Source organism: Mesocricetus auratus, unplaced genomic scaffold (assembly GCF_017639785.1).
Source record: "Mesocricetus auratus isolate SY011 unplaced genomic scaffold, BCM_Maur_2.0 Super-Scaffold_100004, whole genome shotgun sequence".
In the NCBI taxonomy this organism is placed as follows: Eukaryota; Metazoa; Chordata; class Mammalia; order Rodentia; family Cricetidae; genus Mesocricetus; species Mesocricetus auratus.
The window spans coordinates 33,562,497-33,580,155 of NW_024429189.1; the positions used below are offsets into that span (position 1 = coordinate 33,562,497).

At 38.2% G+C, this 17,659-nt stretch overlaps 1 protein-coding gene across 2 annotated transcripts in view; it reads right to left on the reverse strand.

Annotated features, from left to right (window-relative positions):
- Positions 1–17,659, reverse strand: part of Grb14 (growth factor receptor bound protein 14) — a 105,765-nt gene that overhangs the window by 17,556 nt on the left and 70,550 nt on the right. For both annotated transcript variants that reach the window (XM_005065191.4, XM_040745462.1), the window contains 5 exons: positions 9,581–9,702; positions 7,632–7,706; positions 5,021–5,158; positions 1,912–2,022; positions 1,625–1,720 (listed from right to left, as the gene is read on the reverse strand). In XM_005065191.4, coding sequence (XP_005065248.1) covers positions 1,625–1,720; positions 1,912–2,022; positions 5,021–5,158; positions 7,632–7,706; positions 9,581–9,702 — 542 coding nt within the window. The remainder of the gene's footprint in view (positions 1–1,624; positions 1,721–1,911; positions 2,023–5,020; positions 5,159–7,631; positions 7,707–9,580; positions 9,703–17,659) is intronic.

Consider the following 17,659-nt stretch of genomic DNA (forward strand, 5'->3'; position numbering starts at 1 on the left):
AAAACAGCGACCTAGAACATACATTAACTGTAAACCAAGAGGAGAAACTTACTTTTGCCTCTGCCTCAGCGGAAAGAAAAGGGGGACACTCAAAGATTCCAAACAAGATGCAGTTTTCTCTAATTTTCATTTCTAAATACATTCAAAAGCTGTCTTTGGTATATACTTTGTTATCTAATTCTCTTTCTGATAACATATGAAGTGATATGATGCATGATATTTTGTGGTACATGATATGACATAATTAATGTAATACACGTGATATACACTGGAAAATTATACCAGTTCTCAGGTATGAATTATGAAGACTGCCTCAGAAAATCCTGAAACTTCCAATTTATGAGAAAGATTCAAGGATGGTAGTAAATCCCATGTTTGTAAAGTCCGGTAGCAATGGGGAACTGACTAACACGGACAGGCACATTCTTTGGGTTGGCCTCTTCCAATGAAAAGCACTTTTTTGTACTTTCCCCTTTTGTTACTAACATAGCAGTATTTTCAAAAAGAAATGGTTGACTGCTTTTCTGATTATGGCGTTAAAGTTGTGATAAACTTACTGGCATATGCGCTTTCAAAATAATTGTGCCTACTTTTTTTTTTACCTATTTATTCATTAACTGTGTGCTTGCATGTGCATGAGCCCATACGCATGCTCTAGCGTGCACGTGTGTGGCCAGAGGACAACTTGTGGAAGTGGGTTTGCTCTTTCTACCACATGGGTCTCTGGGATCAAACTCAGTTAATCTTAGTGGCCCCTAAGTATGTGTTTTCAATGCAATCCTGGAAGAAATCAGTTCTGTATCTTTCCTATTTTTATCGACCTTTAGAACTGTCTAACTCTTTTCAACAGGTTCATCAAGAATTTACACTTACATAATTTTAATTTTAACATGACCTACAAGTGACGTTCTTAAAACATACTCAAAACAAAATGTATACAATAATTTCAGTTACACTTAAACTAGGAAGCAGATGAAACTGGGAGAAGGAGAGTCTGTGTTGTTTAAGGGTGTCAACCACACTCTTGTGTAAAGTCACACATTTCAGAATACTAGGACAGCACAAGGTAGCCTTTATGCAGGCGGGGGGGGGGGGGGGAAGGACAAAAACATTGACTTGGAACCAAAGCAGTGTGGATCCAGCAAGAGTTGGGGAGAGATGGTGAATATGATGAAAAGATGTAGGAAATTATCAAAGAACACACACACACACACACAAACACACACACCACAAATTATTTCCAATTAGCAATACCCAGGGGGAAATTTTTAAAATACAATTGCCTGTGGGTTTGGAGCCATTTTATAAACACAGACCAAGCTGCATACAGGAGACATGTCACCAGCTACACAGGGGACACACACACACACACACACACACACACACACAACTCACAAGAGTAAAGAGTCATTTCTAGAAACAGAATACTTATTTCACACACAGATCATGGCTACGCTCTATTCTGTATGATGGTCTCTTGAACTAAAGAGAAAGAGAGCACATTTGGTGGTGGTTACTTTTCTTCTTTCTCATACAGACACACAGATTAGAACAACACCTTCATATTTGAAAACAGAGGGATCTCAGAGCATTTACTAGGCACCCACCCCTCTTGAAAGATTACCTTAAGCAATCTAATGGCGGTCACCCAGCACATCCTGCTCTGCTCTTCTTCGGCACAGAGCATTCTCAGGTCCCGGGGCCCTCCTGCTTTGTTAGGCTAGAAGGCCACAGCACATTGTTTATTGTTAATGCAAATCTTGAAGGTAACACCTGTTGAAATAAAAGCCACTAAAATTCTCCTATACATAAGAGAACTCTGCCTCTTTTTAAAAGAAACTGAGTGAAACCCAAGCTTATCTAGAAGATGGAGTCTTACTTTGCTCATCTATCAAAACATAAAGCCTGTACCTTAAAGCAGAATCCGTAGACAGTTGGCGCTCCGTGTTTTTTTCTGCCTGCCAGTGACATGTAAACATTACTAGTGCTGAATTCGCTGAAAAACTGCAAATGCCGTGGTTCCTTTAAAAAACATACATGTGAATGTTGAAACAGATGCATGGTTTCACAATATCTTTTGCCTTTCTTATATTACACAATTTATAACTTGAACAAAAGAAAAAAACTTGCCTCAAACAATATTCCAGTGCAACGTCACACAAACAAAAGGAAGGGGGTTGCCATTTCCCTAAATAACCAGGAGCTGTGTGCAATTTCATTTAAATTGACAGGTGACAATTTGTTTATGATCTTAGACAGACAAATTCCTATTTTAAGTTTCCTATTCTCATTAACCATCATGTCAGACTAAAATAGAAAAGAGAAGGCCTCGAAGGCTTTTAGAAGTGTTTCCCTCATCTCAGCCCAAGTGGCAGGTTCTACAAGAGAAGGAAGTTTGGAAAATAGGGAAAGTAAGAGAAAATCTCTGCTTCTGGCAGACACAGCCATCCCTCACATCCTTGTGCTGCCTGGCAGCAGGCTGTGTGGCCATCTTGATCCACAAAAGGAGAGGAGCCTGCAGAGACGAGTTCAAGGAAATTACCTGGGATGGAATGTGTCTGATTGTCAGGGCAAAGGGAAATCGTGAGCTGCTATTTCTTCTCTGGAAAATCCAAGAGATTTGCAGCTGGCCATGGGAAATCACTAGGTCACATCATTCTGTGATAGGTTAATAACTTGGAGAAGTGCTTAATTCTGAGGTTGACTATATAATCAAAACTGGCCAAAATGCATTTGTTCTCCAAAACCTTGTTACTAGCAGTGTGGTCACTGAACCACAGGACCTGCCTCACCTGGGAGCTTGTTAGAAATGCAAAACTTCAGGGTCCTTGCAGAGCCCACTGAATCAATATCTGCATTTTAACAAGATCCCAGGTGATCTTCTATGCAGTGTTGAGCAGCACACACACACACACACACACACACACACACACACACACTCACACACATACACATTCACGCACACACACACACACACACACACACACACACACACACACCACACCAAATACATTCAGCAATGTGAACAAACTTGTCCAATTTGGAATGAATTTCATTGTCATTTACCAGTAAGCTATTCCAACTCAAAAGATGTCATTTCATGTCACTATTCCTTAGCATTTTAATCTAAGAAGTGTCCTTCTTTGAAGAATAAAGCAGAAATTTTAAATTATTTATTTATTCATTGTGGGTTTTTGAGACAAAGTCTATACAGTCCCGGCTATCCTGGAACTCACTGTATAGATAAGGCTGGCCTTGAACTCACCAAGATCCTCCTGACTCTGCCTCACAGTTCTGGGATTAAAGGTGTGTACCACTATGCCTAGACTTAAAATATTTTTTAAAGAAAACCTTTGTTGTGGAATAATCTTTTTGCACACTGTGAAGATGTGTCACTTGGATTGTTTTAATAATAAGTTGAATGGCCAATAGCTAGGCAGGATTTCCAGGTAGAGAAGACTCTGAGAACAAGAATGTAGGGAGACACCAGGGACCCAGAGCAAGCAGCATGAGCTTTACAAAATAAAGGTAACCGAGCCACATAAAAGAATGTAGATTAAAAGATATGGGCTAATTTCAGTTATGATAACAAGTTAGAAACAAGCCTAAACTGTTATTTGGGAGCTGGCAGGTTGAACAAAAAAGACACACTACAAACTTTTTTTAAAGAAAATATTAAAATGAGGGATTGAAATAGAGGTTTTCCTACTGTTGTGACATTTTAGAATATATATTCACTAACAGAACCTAATTTGATAATAAAAATGCATACTAACAGGCTGTATAGATTTAGTTACCAAAATCTACTGGCAAATGTACATAAGCTTATATAAGGAGGGAGAAGGAAGGGTGGCACCTAGGGTTTTCACTGACATGTAATTCACAGACATATTGCCAAGCCGTATGATAGTGGTTAGTAACTCCCATGCAACCTTCACTTCCTTGGAAGTGAAAGTATTCAACCAAGACCCCCTCGTAGGAAAAATAAGAAACAAAAATGGGAAATAGTCTCCTTAATAGGTAGGCATGCCATGTAGTACATTGGATAGCATATGTATTAAGGTCTAAAAAAACTGAAGTCTCTTATATCTCTAATTTTTTTCTTAGTGGGTGAATTTAGAATTATCTCCATGTGTAAATTACATTTGTGTGTGTGTGCGTGTGTGTGTGTTTGTACACCACAGTGTGCTTTTGGAGGTTTCAAAGGAAAACTTGTGGGAGTCAGTTCTCTGCTTCCAACATGTGAATTTAAACAATCTTGAACTCAGTTTGCTAGGCTTTAACAGTGAAGGTCTTTACTCACCGAGCCATTTCACCTGCCTCATATGTGGATGAGAAGAACATTATGATATCAGTTGACAGCCAACATTGAAAATATTACCACAGTTCTTATGATAGATTTTTTTATTTTTGCCTGTCACTAGAGACTGGTTGTATAAACAACCAAAAAAATTAAAAATAAATTTAAAAAGGTGTAGGAGTTGGAGAGATGATTCAGCAGTTAAGAGTATTCACTGCTCTTGTAGAGGACCTGGCTTCACTTCCCAGCTCCTAAGTGGTGGCAAACAACTGGCTATAGCTCCAGTTCCAGGAGACTCAACTTTCTGAGCCTACAGGGTCCTGCATGTATGTGGTATACACATATACACTCAGTCACACAGCACAATGTACACATAAAATGAAATAAATGGTTTTTTTTAAAGAAAAACTGTAAATCCTAATAGGCTTCAAAATCTGAAGCCTCAGATGAGGAAGAAGAACCAGAAAATAGATTTGTAGTGGGAGGAAATGGGGCCTTTGACATGGGAATAAGAACATCCAGGATCAACGAATGCTACAGTCGATAAATCAGTATAAAGATCAAAGAGTTTTAAAAAAGCTAAAAAAAGCAGATGACTAGGATTCAGACAAATTTCCAACTCTTGACATCAGCTAAGAAAGAAATCACCATAACAAAGCTGAATGTGATCTCATACAGCTAATAGATAGTTCATAACATACCCCAGATACCCTGGCTTACCTTTGATGTGCCTTTAGTAGAAAAATATAAACCAGATCGTCTCAGAAAACAGTAAACTTTTTTCCAAGACTTCTTTCCCTGTTCCTTTACATGTAAGAAGCCATGGATTTCGGGATAGGTGCTTGAGCTTAAAAACATCTGGAAGACAGATTGGATGCATTCATAATATTATGGAAACAATGATGCCAATAATCATTTACCTGTCAGACATGAACAAGCAAAATCAAGCAGTATCAATGGTGTTTGTACTGTACAGAAGTTACAATGGATACTTGATAGAACTCTTATCAAAAACCGGGCACACGTTCCAAATCAAGGTTCTTCAGAAATTTTACACTGAAAGTAATCAATAAATGGACAAAAACCAAAATCAGAAGTTCTTTGAATTTCTACTTGAAAGTGGTCATTATCTAGGTAATTATGTTCTGATATTTTTCATCTTTCTTATAGATTCCCAAACAAATCATTTGCCTGTAAAGGATATCATGCAATGCAATAAGCTGTAGGACCACTATCTTGACATCACTCATTCCACAGACAGAGGATTCAAGTTTACCTCCTTAGTAAGGATAAAGCATGCAATCCCTGCTTGTCTCCTGTGATTTTCGTTTTTGGTGGGCATGGTATTTTCTAGCTCTCATTCTCTTCAGCAGTGGGATCTTGGCATTGAGCCATGGAGAGGTGGCATATGTTTCTCACACCCAAATCTTCATAAATCTGTCACCCTTACAATTTATTTGGAGTGACATTGCAAGTTCTAGGCGGAGTCTTAGCTTGATGTTTCCATGAATTGATTCATAAAACAAGCTCTCAGATTTAAAAAAAAAATGGTTACCTGAGACCACCATGGGCAAGAAGCCTAATGTAAGTGGGAAAGCCCTGGAGGATGAGAGAGTGAAAGGCCAGCTCTGAAGAAGAGGCTCAGCCTCCAGCCACTGAGCCAAACAGCTACAGAACTGAGCCAGCCAGAAAACTCTAACCCAGCTCTTGCCCCGCAAAGTCACTGGTAAAATGCAAGCAGGTACTTTAAGCCATTAAGATTAGATTTGGACGAGATTGTTACGAAGCAGTAATTAGTTGAGACAATGGGCATGTGTTGCTGGGGAAAAGAAAAAGGACAGATATAAGTGGCTATGCCGCGACCTTAATAAGATAGTGAAAATGCATTAGTGATTCCTAAACGAAAACAGAAATCCCTATGAGTACACAGACACAAAAATGGAAAAATTTAAAGGAGCAGAAATCATTAACTAAAGCAGGCTAATATATCCTAAAGGCCTGTAATACATTCAGGGAAATGCTGATAGGAGATATTTACATTTTTAAGTAAATCACTAAAAAAATTGCTGCAATGAGCCATTAATTAATTGATATGCAAAACAGGCAAGAAGGTTTTTTAGTTTGAGTGCTTTCCAAGTTATTAAACCAAACCAATTAAATTTTTAAAGAAGAGTCATAGGGGTCACACTAGAAAGAGAAGAAACCTTTTAAAAAGTAGAAACATTGCCTCAGTGGAGAGGAGAGGTCAGGGCGTGCACTGGACTATCTGATTCTAAAGCCTGTGATTTTCCTTTTTATTATAATTTAACATTAAAGCAAGAGAATCATGGGAAAGGACAATTTAGGAAATGGGGTAGAAAAAAAAAAACTCCTTCCCGCCGCCACATCACACAAATCAGTGAAGAGTCCACAGGCAAAACTTTGGGGTTATACACTTATACCACAAGGGGTGCCTTTATGAGACTCTGCAGCATGGAAGCTGCTTGTAGAAAAAGAAATTTTCTTGAAACTAACAATATTTATCAAATATTCTGAAGGGTAAAAATAAAACACACACTATTTAAAAATCCGCAGAAAAATCTGTGCTAAACAAAAGGCATGCTATAAACACTGGACCAGAGAACACTGAATTTGTGAACACCCAGATTTAGCTTAAACAGAACTAACGAAACCGTGAAAAACAATTGTGGGTAACAGATCTCTTAATCTATTGAAAATAAAATTACCCAAACACTTGACTGACTGACTGTAAAGACAAAGTCTTAATAAATGATCATTCCAAGCCACAGCCAGGGTGACAGAAATGAGCTCACTAGCCATAAGGTTAACTTTATGGAAATGCTAAGAATGATTTAGGATTGCACATTTGTGTTTCCCTCACACCACTGCAAGTGCTGGCTCATGGAATGGATGCATTGCATACCCCTTCTCTTCTATTCATTTAACTGCTATGCATTTTCTCGCAAATAGCATTGAGGCTATTTATTACAAAAAGTATACTAAGTATCTACCGGCAAAATACCTGCAGTTTACTGGGAAGTGCATTTTTTTCAAAAGATGCACATTTTTTAGTACAAATAGCATGCAAGTTTTCTTTCACACACACACACACAAAACATTTTTAACTTTGAAAATTCTTTACAATCAGATTGAAATATTATTGATTTTTTTATTTAGTAAATGTTTTATTCAGGTTGTTTTTCCTTTTGATCTTCAGGAAAAATGAATCATGCAGGCCACAACATTTCATAATTCTGGCAAAAATTGAGGAAGTTAAGTAACCAGAGTTTCCATTTTGGTATTCTTACACATTTTAATGAAAACATTTTACCTGCAGGATTTGTGTAGGGGATCTGTCACCATTGGTCTCAGCTGCAAAGGACACCATGTTCTCTGGAAAGAAATACTGACCAAAGACACAAGTTAAATCAGTCCCACACCTCTGCCAGGAAAGATCCAACAGTGACCATTATAGTAACCAAAAGTAAAATGACTTTAAACCATCATGTTTAAAATTCCTACAAAATAATTTGGAAAAAATATGCCATTCCTGAACCTAAATTAAATGGCTTCTTAGTGGACCCAGGTGACAGTGGGTCCCCAGATCAGCAGATATCCCAGTCATACTCACAGAGAAATCCTAGCCCTTGAGTTTATAGTGGGTTTGCTCCAATCTCTTCCTTCAGTCCCACAGCCACCCTACCAGGTACTGGAAGAGCCCTAACCCATTTCATAAAGTCAAGACTCATAGGAGTAAGGGGCAAAGGCTGTGTCAAAAGTCATAGGCCAGAACACAAAATAGCCAGGACTCAGCTGGGAAGCTAAAAGGCCACTCATTTCTACCTACTGTTTCTCCAAACTTGTTTAATCATAAAATTCACCCCAGGAAGTTGTTTAAAATAGAAATTCCCTAGCTTCAATCTTGACTTTTCTGATTCAGTAGGTTTGAACAGGTCTTGAAGTCTGTGTTTTTAATAAGAACTGGGGCTCCCCAAGGTAAATTTCATGATAAGAAAAGTTTGGAAACACATATTCTACTTTATTTCCTCCAAGAGAGGGTTTGTCAACAGTCATCTACTAATACTGTGGTGGAAGACTTCTGCATTGTTGGGGTTGACCTGTGTGTTAGAGATGTTTAACACCTAGCTGTCTATCCTCCCGCAACAACTGCTCTCCCACTCACCCGTGCTGCGTGGATAAAAACGCCCCCACAGATTGTCACTCCACCCCCAAGCGAAGAACACTACTCAGATCTACAAAAATGAATGTCAAGCATTATTTAAATAAAAGTAAATAAAATAAAAAGTGTACACTAAGCCATATTTTTTAACTATAACCTTTAAATGAATGCCTTAACAAAGACTCCCAACAAGAAAATACTTTTCCTTTGAATCTAATTCTATTTCATCGTTATTAGAACTCTCATTTTCTTTGTCAAAGATCAACCCATTATGTTTCTATTAATAAGTTACAATAAAAGAGAACATAAGAGGTCTTCCAGGGTTTGAAAATATTCTATTATGGTGTGTATCATATATTTTTCATAAAGGATCGTTTCAATCCAATTATCCAAAACTTAGTATAAAAATACACCACAGCTGCAGAGACAAAAACAATTTAAAATAATGAGCCCAGAGGCAATTCTGACTTCTCCAAATCCGCAGACTTCATTAGGATGACACACGTTTACTTTCTTTTAAAGAGAACTGTAATGAACATAGTGTTTACTAGGTAATGTGCTGTTCTTTACCTCATTTCTACTTAGTTTAGAAGTTACTATGCTGAAAATAAATTAATTTAAAGAAAGATGCATATCAGTCTTAACTGTCTGGCAAAGCTACAATGCTTGCAACAATCATCAATGTACTTTAGATAACGCCTTCCTTTCCTTAATTCTATGAAATGTACTAAACTGTTATGTTCTGAATGATACTTGGGGACCTGTAACAATTCATTTTCTAAAGCAAATACAAATTTTCTTTGACTTTGTTTCTTAAAAGGCAGGAAAGAGAAGCAATAGCAAGAATCTCCAAATTGGCTTTCCCAATAGTTTGAAATTAAAGAACCAAATTCACTCTGTTCAGACTTTTTTTCAAAAATGTTACAGTGTTTTGTCTGTGAATGTAAACTGGCATGCATCAGGTTAGCTCACCACTGTTAAAGAAATCAGAGCACAAATCCAAAGCAACTAGCTCTATCTTATTTACAAAAATGCTCCTCTTCACATAAAAGTTAACTGAATCATTTAATTCCATAACTGTAAATGGAGAGTTCACTCACCATTGGGTTCTTAAAAAATTCATATTTGGCATAATTTTTCCTAAGATAGAGCTTATTTTCTTCTTCCATCCCCCAGTGAGACAGCACTTCAATCACCAGCTCATGGTCTTCTATTGTTCTTTCTGTGAGAATGTTTCAATGAGTATGTTGACAGACACATAAATAGTTCAACAGACAAACATGAAAATATACACAAACACAGCACACAAACATATAGAGTAAATTATGCAGCATTCACAATGCATTATTAAACAGCAAGTTTCATCTCAATTCTTAAATACCTACACTGGCAAGATTTCTTTTCAACTTTGAATTATTATATCGACTTTTATGCCAATGCAGTCATCTAAAAGGAAAATTACATAAAATATCACAAATGCCATTTTTGCTAATTCTCGCTCTCCTTTATTGCTATGTAAATTACAGTATAAGTTTGATAACAAATCTTATTAAGATGTGAGAGCTATTCTTTCTTTAACTCATCATGGTGCCAAAATTAAAATATTTGCTCCAGGTTTGAACAATTCACCTCATTAAGAGATGAAGAATTTTGACAGGTTCACTATGCATTTTAAGACACATAATCTGGGTAGATGAAAAAATTAAAACAGATGCTGTAAAGGAGAAATTTTCACTCAAGTGGATACAGTTTTTATGAATCTCAATTCCTCGTGGCACTTTAGGCTTTCAAAACTAATTCAAGGAAAATAGATCCTGTACTAACAAAGAAGATAATTACGTAAGGTAGGAAGGTACTTAGTAGAAAAGACATTAAATGAACCAAGCAGTGGTAACTTTAAAGAAGTCAAACACAACCAGCATAAAAGCTATTTTAATGCAAACTGTGATGGTGTTTGTGATTGTATTATTCATAATAACCCCAAACTGGAGACTACCCATATACCTCTTGACATGAAAATGATTTTTGTGAGAGCACACAAAAAGTATACTCTACAATAGTCCCAAACAGAAATCGTATAAGTGAAAGAAGATGTATATTGCATGAGTCCTCTCACACAAGGTTCAGAGTGAGGAAAATTTATCTATGTGGCTAGGAATAATAAAGATAGAAGGTGAATGGGGAGTGCATGAAGCAACTGGGTGAGTTCACAATTCTGTTTATTCCTGTAGATATTACTCAGGAACATGCAGTGTCTGAAAGTCACCAAGCTGCCCCCATGGGATGGGCTCACCTTTCTCAGTATAGCTCATTCTTCAACAAAAAGTCAGGAAATTTTAATTATGAAATTGCAAATAGAGTAGAGAAAGTCTAAAAAGGGGTGTGAACTCTTCAGTTCTTTTCATGTTTCTAGGGCCTTTTTGAAAAGAATCTGCATCTCAGAAGTTCAACACTTAGACAGGATCTGCGCCACACTGCAGGGAACTCTTGTAAGTAATGACTCTTGTAAGTGTGTTCTTCTGAAAGGAATTCATCTGGATGAATATGGATGAATTGCAGCAAGTGCTCATGGGCAAGCAGAATTCTGGCCTTAGACTGATCAGATACCATTGTTTCTGTCTCACCAGCCAGTTCCCTTCACTGCTTCCCTTTCCAAAAGCTCAGCTTTCAGCTTTACTCTTCCCTTTCTTCTCTAAATGAAGTCACTCTTTTCAACACATCCATTGAGTTCACTGAAGTGAAGACTCTTCCTAAAATTGCTCTCCCTGGTGTTGACCGTCTCCACCTACTCAAATACAGTCTGTTGAAAGCCAAGGTCCACACTATTTTAAAACAGCAAACACAGAATGATCATTCAATGCCACTCCTAATTGCACATCTGGCTCGAAGAAACAAAGAAATGATAGCTAAGATACTAGAAGATATTTGTGTCTAAAGGCAGAAACAACACCATATCCATGGGGAGGGGAGGTAAATAGACACACAAAATAGAAAACCAACCTTAAAAGAAATGAAGGTATGATGTACATTAAACATGAAAAACCCTAAAGATTCTGAACATCAGACACAAAAGACAAACACTATATGACCCCATGAAGGTACCAAGAACACCTCAATGCAAGTAACAGAAAATGGAATGGTAGTTTCCAGGGCTGGTGGTGAGGAGAAATAGAGCATCACTGCTTAACTACTAAGAATTTCAGTATTGGAAGAAAGAGTGTTCTGTAGACAAGTGTTGATTCTACAGGGCTTATGTGGCTTATAAGCCCACTGAACTGTTTTAACTGCATCCCACTTGCTCTTGAGTACAGAACTGATTATTTAAGTTGTAAGTACTAAAAACACAAAATTCAGTTAGGAAGTTGATTAGAGTTAACCAGGGCAGGTTAGATTAGATGATACAGATTAGATTTATGTGGTAACTGTGGGTTTTGTAAAAGGTAGGCAGGATCTGCGTACACCTTGAAGGTCTAAGCAGTGGGATGGGAGGGAATACTAGAAATGTGTGAAAAAGAGGGACAAGTCATGGAAGACACTGGTGTTCTTGTTCTAAGCTTAGAAGGATTGTATTAGTAAAGAGGAAATAGGGAGACTGAGACCAAGCTAGTGAGGTCCAGACATCAATGAACTACAGTACATTGCAGCAGTCTCTGGATACTACTGACTTCTGTTTATTGTTCCCACAAATCTATCTCATGCTTCTAAGTTAAAATAAGTACCCAAACTGCCCGTGGAGTGATTTCTCTTATTGGATGATGAATAAAACACCGACTGGTCAGTAGGCAGGAAGTACAGGTGGGGCTACCAGACAAGGAGAATGATGGGGTGAGGAGGCAAAGAAAAGTCGCGAGGAGATGTCATGCAGCCAAGGAAGGATTAACAGGTCCAGACCCTTCTCTGGTAAGATAAGACCACGTAGATTAATAGAAATTGGTTAATAATTAAGAGAGAGCTAGCCAGTAAAAAGCCTGAAACATCAGTCAAGCAGTTTCTAACTAATTTAAGTCTCTGTGTGTTTATTTGGGGCTAAACAGCTGCGGGACCAAGAGGGACAAAAACTCCATCTACAATGGAGTGTGCAACTGCCAAGATAAGAAATTCAGTGTGGCAATAATGATACCTATTTGCTGGCTTCAGCAACTTGTGTTTCTTTGTACAATTACCTGTCTATAACAATAAGGAAGGAGTTAATGCTCTACCCTGAATGTACAACAACACAGAGACAGAAAAGCAACAGACAGGCATTGTCTTGATAGTTAAACTTCAAGGTACATTTAACAGTCTTTGGTAAATATAATTGCTTGGGAAGAATCATGTCTAGCATGGTCCCCTGCTGCCTCACATCGGGATCCAAGCTTTCCTGAAAGGGGAGTTACAGATAAACAGATTGTGAAGGGAAGAGAGGGTCAAGTCAGATCCTGGATCATGTAGGAACCAATGACTCTATCTGCCCCCATTCAGGAACAGGGACACTTTCAGAGTGTCAGGCTCCCAGCAAGCTGAAATTCTCTGAGTGGGTGAAACCGTAGACTCACAAAGATTTTTTTAATCCTCAAGAAGCCATGTATCAAGCAGAAGCAAGAGCTGAGTGCAATACCAACTCACAGCTTCCCAGTATGCAGAAAGAGTAGGAAAGTGTTAAGTTCCCAGCAAGAAGATGGAAGAGCTGAAAAATAAAAAGACCATAAGCTTAAAAGCCCATGTGCTTCTCAGAAAGGAACTGTGCGACAAGCAGGAGCTTCCAGAATATGAAGAAAAACACTGACACAAAAATAAGACAAACACCTTAGTTGAGAATGATGTGTCCCACCAGGATGCTGGAAAAGTAAAAGGGGTCTCAATTGTCATATATAAACATTTCAAACCAAAGGCAACTCATGGCAGAACTTGAATTATTGATCCCAACAGAACAATCTGGACTGAAAACAAATACTATGAGGTTAAATTCTCTGCCTTTCTGGTGGTAGAGTCCAAAATTCATTCCAGTAGCAGAAAGAGATTGCAACTCTGCATCTCTCAATCTGTGATCATGTCACTGTTACATTTCATTTTTACAATACCCTAGGAAGATTGGATAATGTCCCTAACAACATCAGCGCCTAACTCCTAGAACCTGTAAATTTTATCCTACATGGGAAAGCCTTTGCAGATGGCTAATGACAAACATGGAGTTGAGGAATGGAGAGGCTCTCAATCTGTCTGTAAGCATCCTTGGAAACACAGACAGAAGGAGGTTTGATATAGACAACAAAGGGAATTGAAATGCAAAGCAGTGATTAAGTGATGTGACCACAAGCCAAGGAATATTAGCAACACCCAGCACCTAGAAGGGTAAATAGTCAGGTTCCCTTGAGCCATCCAAAGGAATGTGCCCCTCCAGAATTGTGGAAACACACCGCTCCAGCTGAAAACTCACCAAGTTTGTAGTAATCTGTTATGCATCCTTATGAAATTATTATAGCAACCTAACGAGCAAGTTATGTTTCTGTTTTAAAGATAGCCAACATACCCAGGTTGACTGAGCCCTTGTGCCTGACCCAAGCTGACAGCCTTTCTCCTGCAGGGCACTGCTTCCTATATGGAAATTTCCCCATAAGGCTCTTGCACTGCTAATTCTATAACCAGGGAAAGTATAAATCACTCCCTCGTTTCCTGTTGTTTAATTATCTGCTTCTTTTTTGCTTTGGAATATGTCCAATAAGTATTTGTTAATCTACTGAAAATAAACAATCATGTTCTAATTGTAAGGTGAATAAAAGTAGCAGTTGAATTTCAAGTTATCCAATCTTAACCTTCCATAAAAGTAATTTATATCATTTGAGTTTGGGATGCATTCAAAACTAAATACAAAAATGGGTTGAAAAAAATCAAGCTGTATTTGAATAGTCAGAGTGAATAAGAAACTAAAAAAAATAGCATGGAGTACATGGTCACCAAGCAGAATGTAGTCCGGTGTTTTGTTGACACCATACATACACACACACAAACACACAGACAGACAGACAGACAGACAGACAGACAGACAGACACACACACACACACACACACACACACAGCAAAACCAGAATATAAATCTACAAAGAAAAGATAAGCAATAAAATACTTCAGAAAATTTCACAGATCTATATAGTACTGAATGTTTGAATAATGCAAACAATAAAGTCAGAAAAATAGCCTCACAATATCAAGAATAAACCTGCTTTCAGAAGGCTATCAAAGCCTACTTTGTTTAAAAAGCAAAAATACATCTGCTCAACTCATTTAAAGCAATGTTCTCTATCTACCCTATGGATAATTCTGATAATATGTAGACAAAGGCAGGGAAAGCCCACATGGCTGAGTGCAGCTATGTTTTCTACTTCATATACTAAGTCTGACAGTGAAGATAAAGTTTGCTTACCATGGAATTTGGCTTTTAAAAATTGTATCACGTTAGATATTCTTCATGCATCCACAAACCATCATCTCAAGTTGGATGCACTGTTGTATACCATCCTCCAACTGATTTCATCCCTCAAAGACCCACAGCTACAGAGACCTAGATAACCCTGGCATGGACAACAGACGACCAATGAGCTAAAGCTTACTCTGGTTTATATCCTTTTAGTGAGACGGCTCACTAAGTATAGGCATAACATTCCACAGGAAGATACAGGATGCTGAGACAGATTCCTCTGAGAGGAAGACATGTAATGTGTAGACGGAGTGAAAAGTTGCGGAACACCAGTGTGAAAGCCCAAGCACTGCCATAAACCATGTTACCAAGACCTGACAGTGTAAAGAGAAAAACAGAGCTGCTCTAGTCAACTTTGAGCTTGGCACCTAAAGAATTTTTCTCATCACTGTCCTCCTTTAACTATACTTTAAAAACAAGCAAATTTTAGCCAATTAAGTAATCCTTTCAAGTACCCATATTTTTACAACACAAAAAAAATTAATTCTCCAAAACATAGTTCTTTGATTCTGTGTTCAGAGAGAGAATGAACTTCAGCCTTTGAACTGCCACTCAAGAAAGAGCCATTAGGTATCATTTGTATAAATCCATCTCTATTGTATCTATTGTCTGTAAACTTCACAAAATCAACCTAAGTACTCTGTTAAAATGTTATTAAAACTCTACAGTTGCAAACATGGTCTGAATTATAAAATTATCCCCACTGGTTCGCGAGTTGAACACTTGATCTTGCAGCCGGTGGTGTTATTCTGGAAGAGTTTGGAATTGTTAGCAGTTGAGACACAACTGGAGGAAACAGGTCACTGGAAACAAGTCCTTGGGGTCATCTTGCCTCTGGTCCCTCTGTTATCCCCATGCTCTGTGACCATGATGGTGTGGTCACTACAGCACAGAAATATGGGAGAAAGAAACCATGAACAGACTCCCCCAGAAGTGTGAATCAAAATAAAGGCTTCCTACTTCAAGTGGTTCAGTTGGGCCCTTGGTCAGAGTCACACAAAAGCAATCATCAACATGGACACTTTTTTTTTGGATATTGGTTTTTTGTTTTGTTTTGTTTTTGTTTTTGTTTGTTTGTTTGTTTGTCTTTTGGTTTTTCGAGACAGGGTTTCTCTGTCACTTTTGGAGACTGTCCTGGAACCAGCTCTTGTAGACCAGGCTGGTCTGGAACTCAGAGAGATCTGCTTGCCTCTGCTTCCTGAGTGCTGGGATTAAAGGTGTGTGCCATCACCGCCCAGCATGGACACATGTTTTAAAAAATCATTTCATTCCAAAGGCCATATGGCCTACCTTTAAATGGCTAACAAATAATTGGCTAAGCCTATTTCAAATGCGCTTTCTGAAGTTATTTTTCAGACAACAGAAAGTGAATTGCAATCATCAAACATCACTCATACGTAAGTAAAGAGTAACAGGAGGGCCTCCTTAAATTACTCCAAGATAGCCAGTAAAAAAGTGAAAGCGGAAGAAAAGCTCTGGGAAGTTTTCAATGATGCTTACAACAAAAAATGAGAACTACTATTGTTTTACATTTTATTTTTTGTCTCTAAGGTATTTTCAGGGCTTTGCTGTTTGAAAAAAAGATATTATCAAATAGTTCTGTTTTCTGTTTAATTTTCAAGAACTTTTTCTTTAAGGGAAAACTAAAAAAAAAGTTTCCTCTGAAAGTGTTGATTTAAGTTCAAAGTCTTTTAAGAAACTTCAATCCGCCAAGAATGGGAGTGCTCACCTGTGACCTTCTGCCTGGATTTGTTCCCTGAATCCACTAAAAGCACCACATTGGGCTCAAATAGAAGGCAAACCCCTGCTCTTCTCATCACTTGATAAGAGGAGAAACAAAGTGGCTTTTACTTCTAATGCACCCAAGAAACAGGTCTTCCTACACCATTGTTACAGGAAGCTTCAGGTAACAAATAAAGGTCCCTTGTATTTCCCAGAGCTGGGTTGAAACCACCTATATTTTGTCAATCTTTTTTCCAGACAAAAATGAACAGTCTCTTACCAAGCAAAACAAAATCTGAACATTAGAAGCAAAGAATAAGCCAGGGCTCAATTTCTAAAGGGTTCCTTAGCCTGAGAATGCATTTCAGCACCACCAAGAGGCCCCAGAAAACCCCCAACCAGATTAACTCCTCAAAGAAAATCACAGGGAAATGATGGCCCTTTACCGTGGAGGCTTACAGGCCTTTGCATTCATTTTTCAGCAAATCAAAATAATCTATGCATTAACTCAGATCCACAATGGCAACTTACACTCACAGGAAGACTTCTTTTTCTACAAAGGCTTGCATCTACTCTCACTCCAGCCCACTGGGAAAGCATGCGGAGCTGGAAGGCATCCATAAACTGCACATCACCAGGTGCATCTCTGAGAGGGGAACTAGGCATCCACGTGAACATGTGGGTTCTATGGTGTGCTTTCCAAGCCCCTTTCTTCTCTGGACATCATAAGATATGCTTTGAACCATTGGGGATACAAATACCTTGCAATTCAGTACAGCTGAATTCAAAACACACTTATTTGTCTTTGACCTGGGATACAAAGATGTATGCGTAGTCAGAGTTCCTTATCTCCCAGAGGTACTATCTAATTTTAACAAGATCATTAGTAAGACTGTTGTAAGAAATGTTGCTGCAGTTAAGAAGATGGGTATTTGGACCTGCTTGATACTCCAGGGGTCTGTGACATCACAGGGGTCTGTGACACTCTAGGGATCTGTGATAC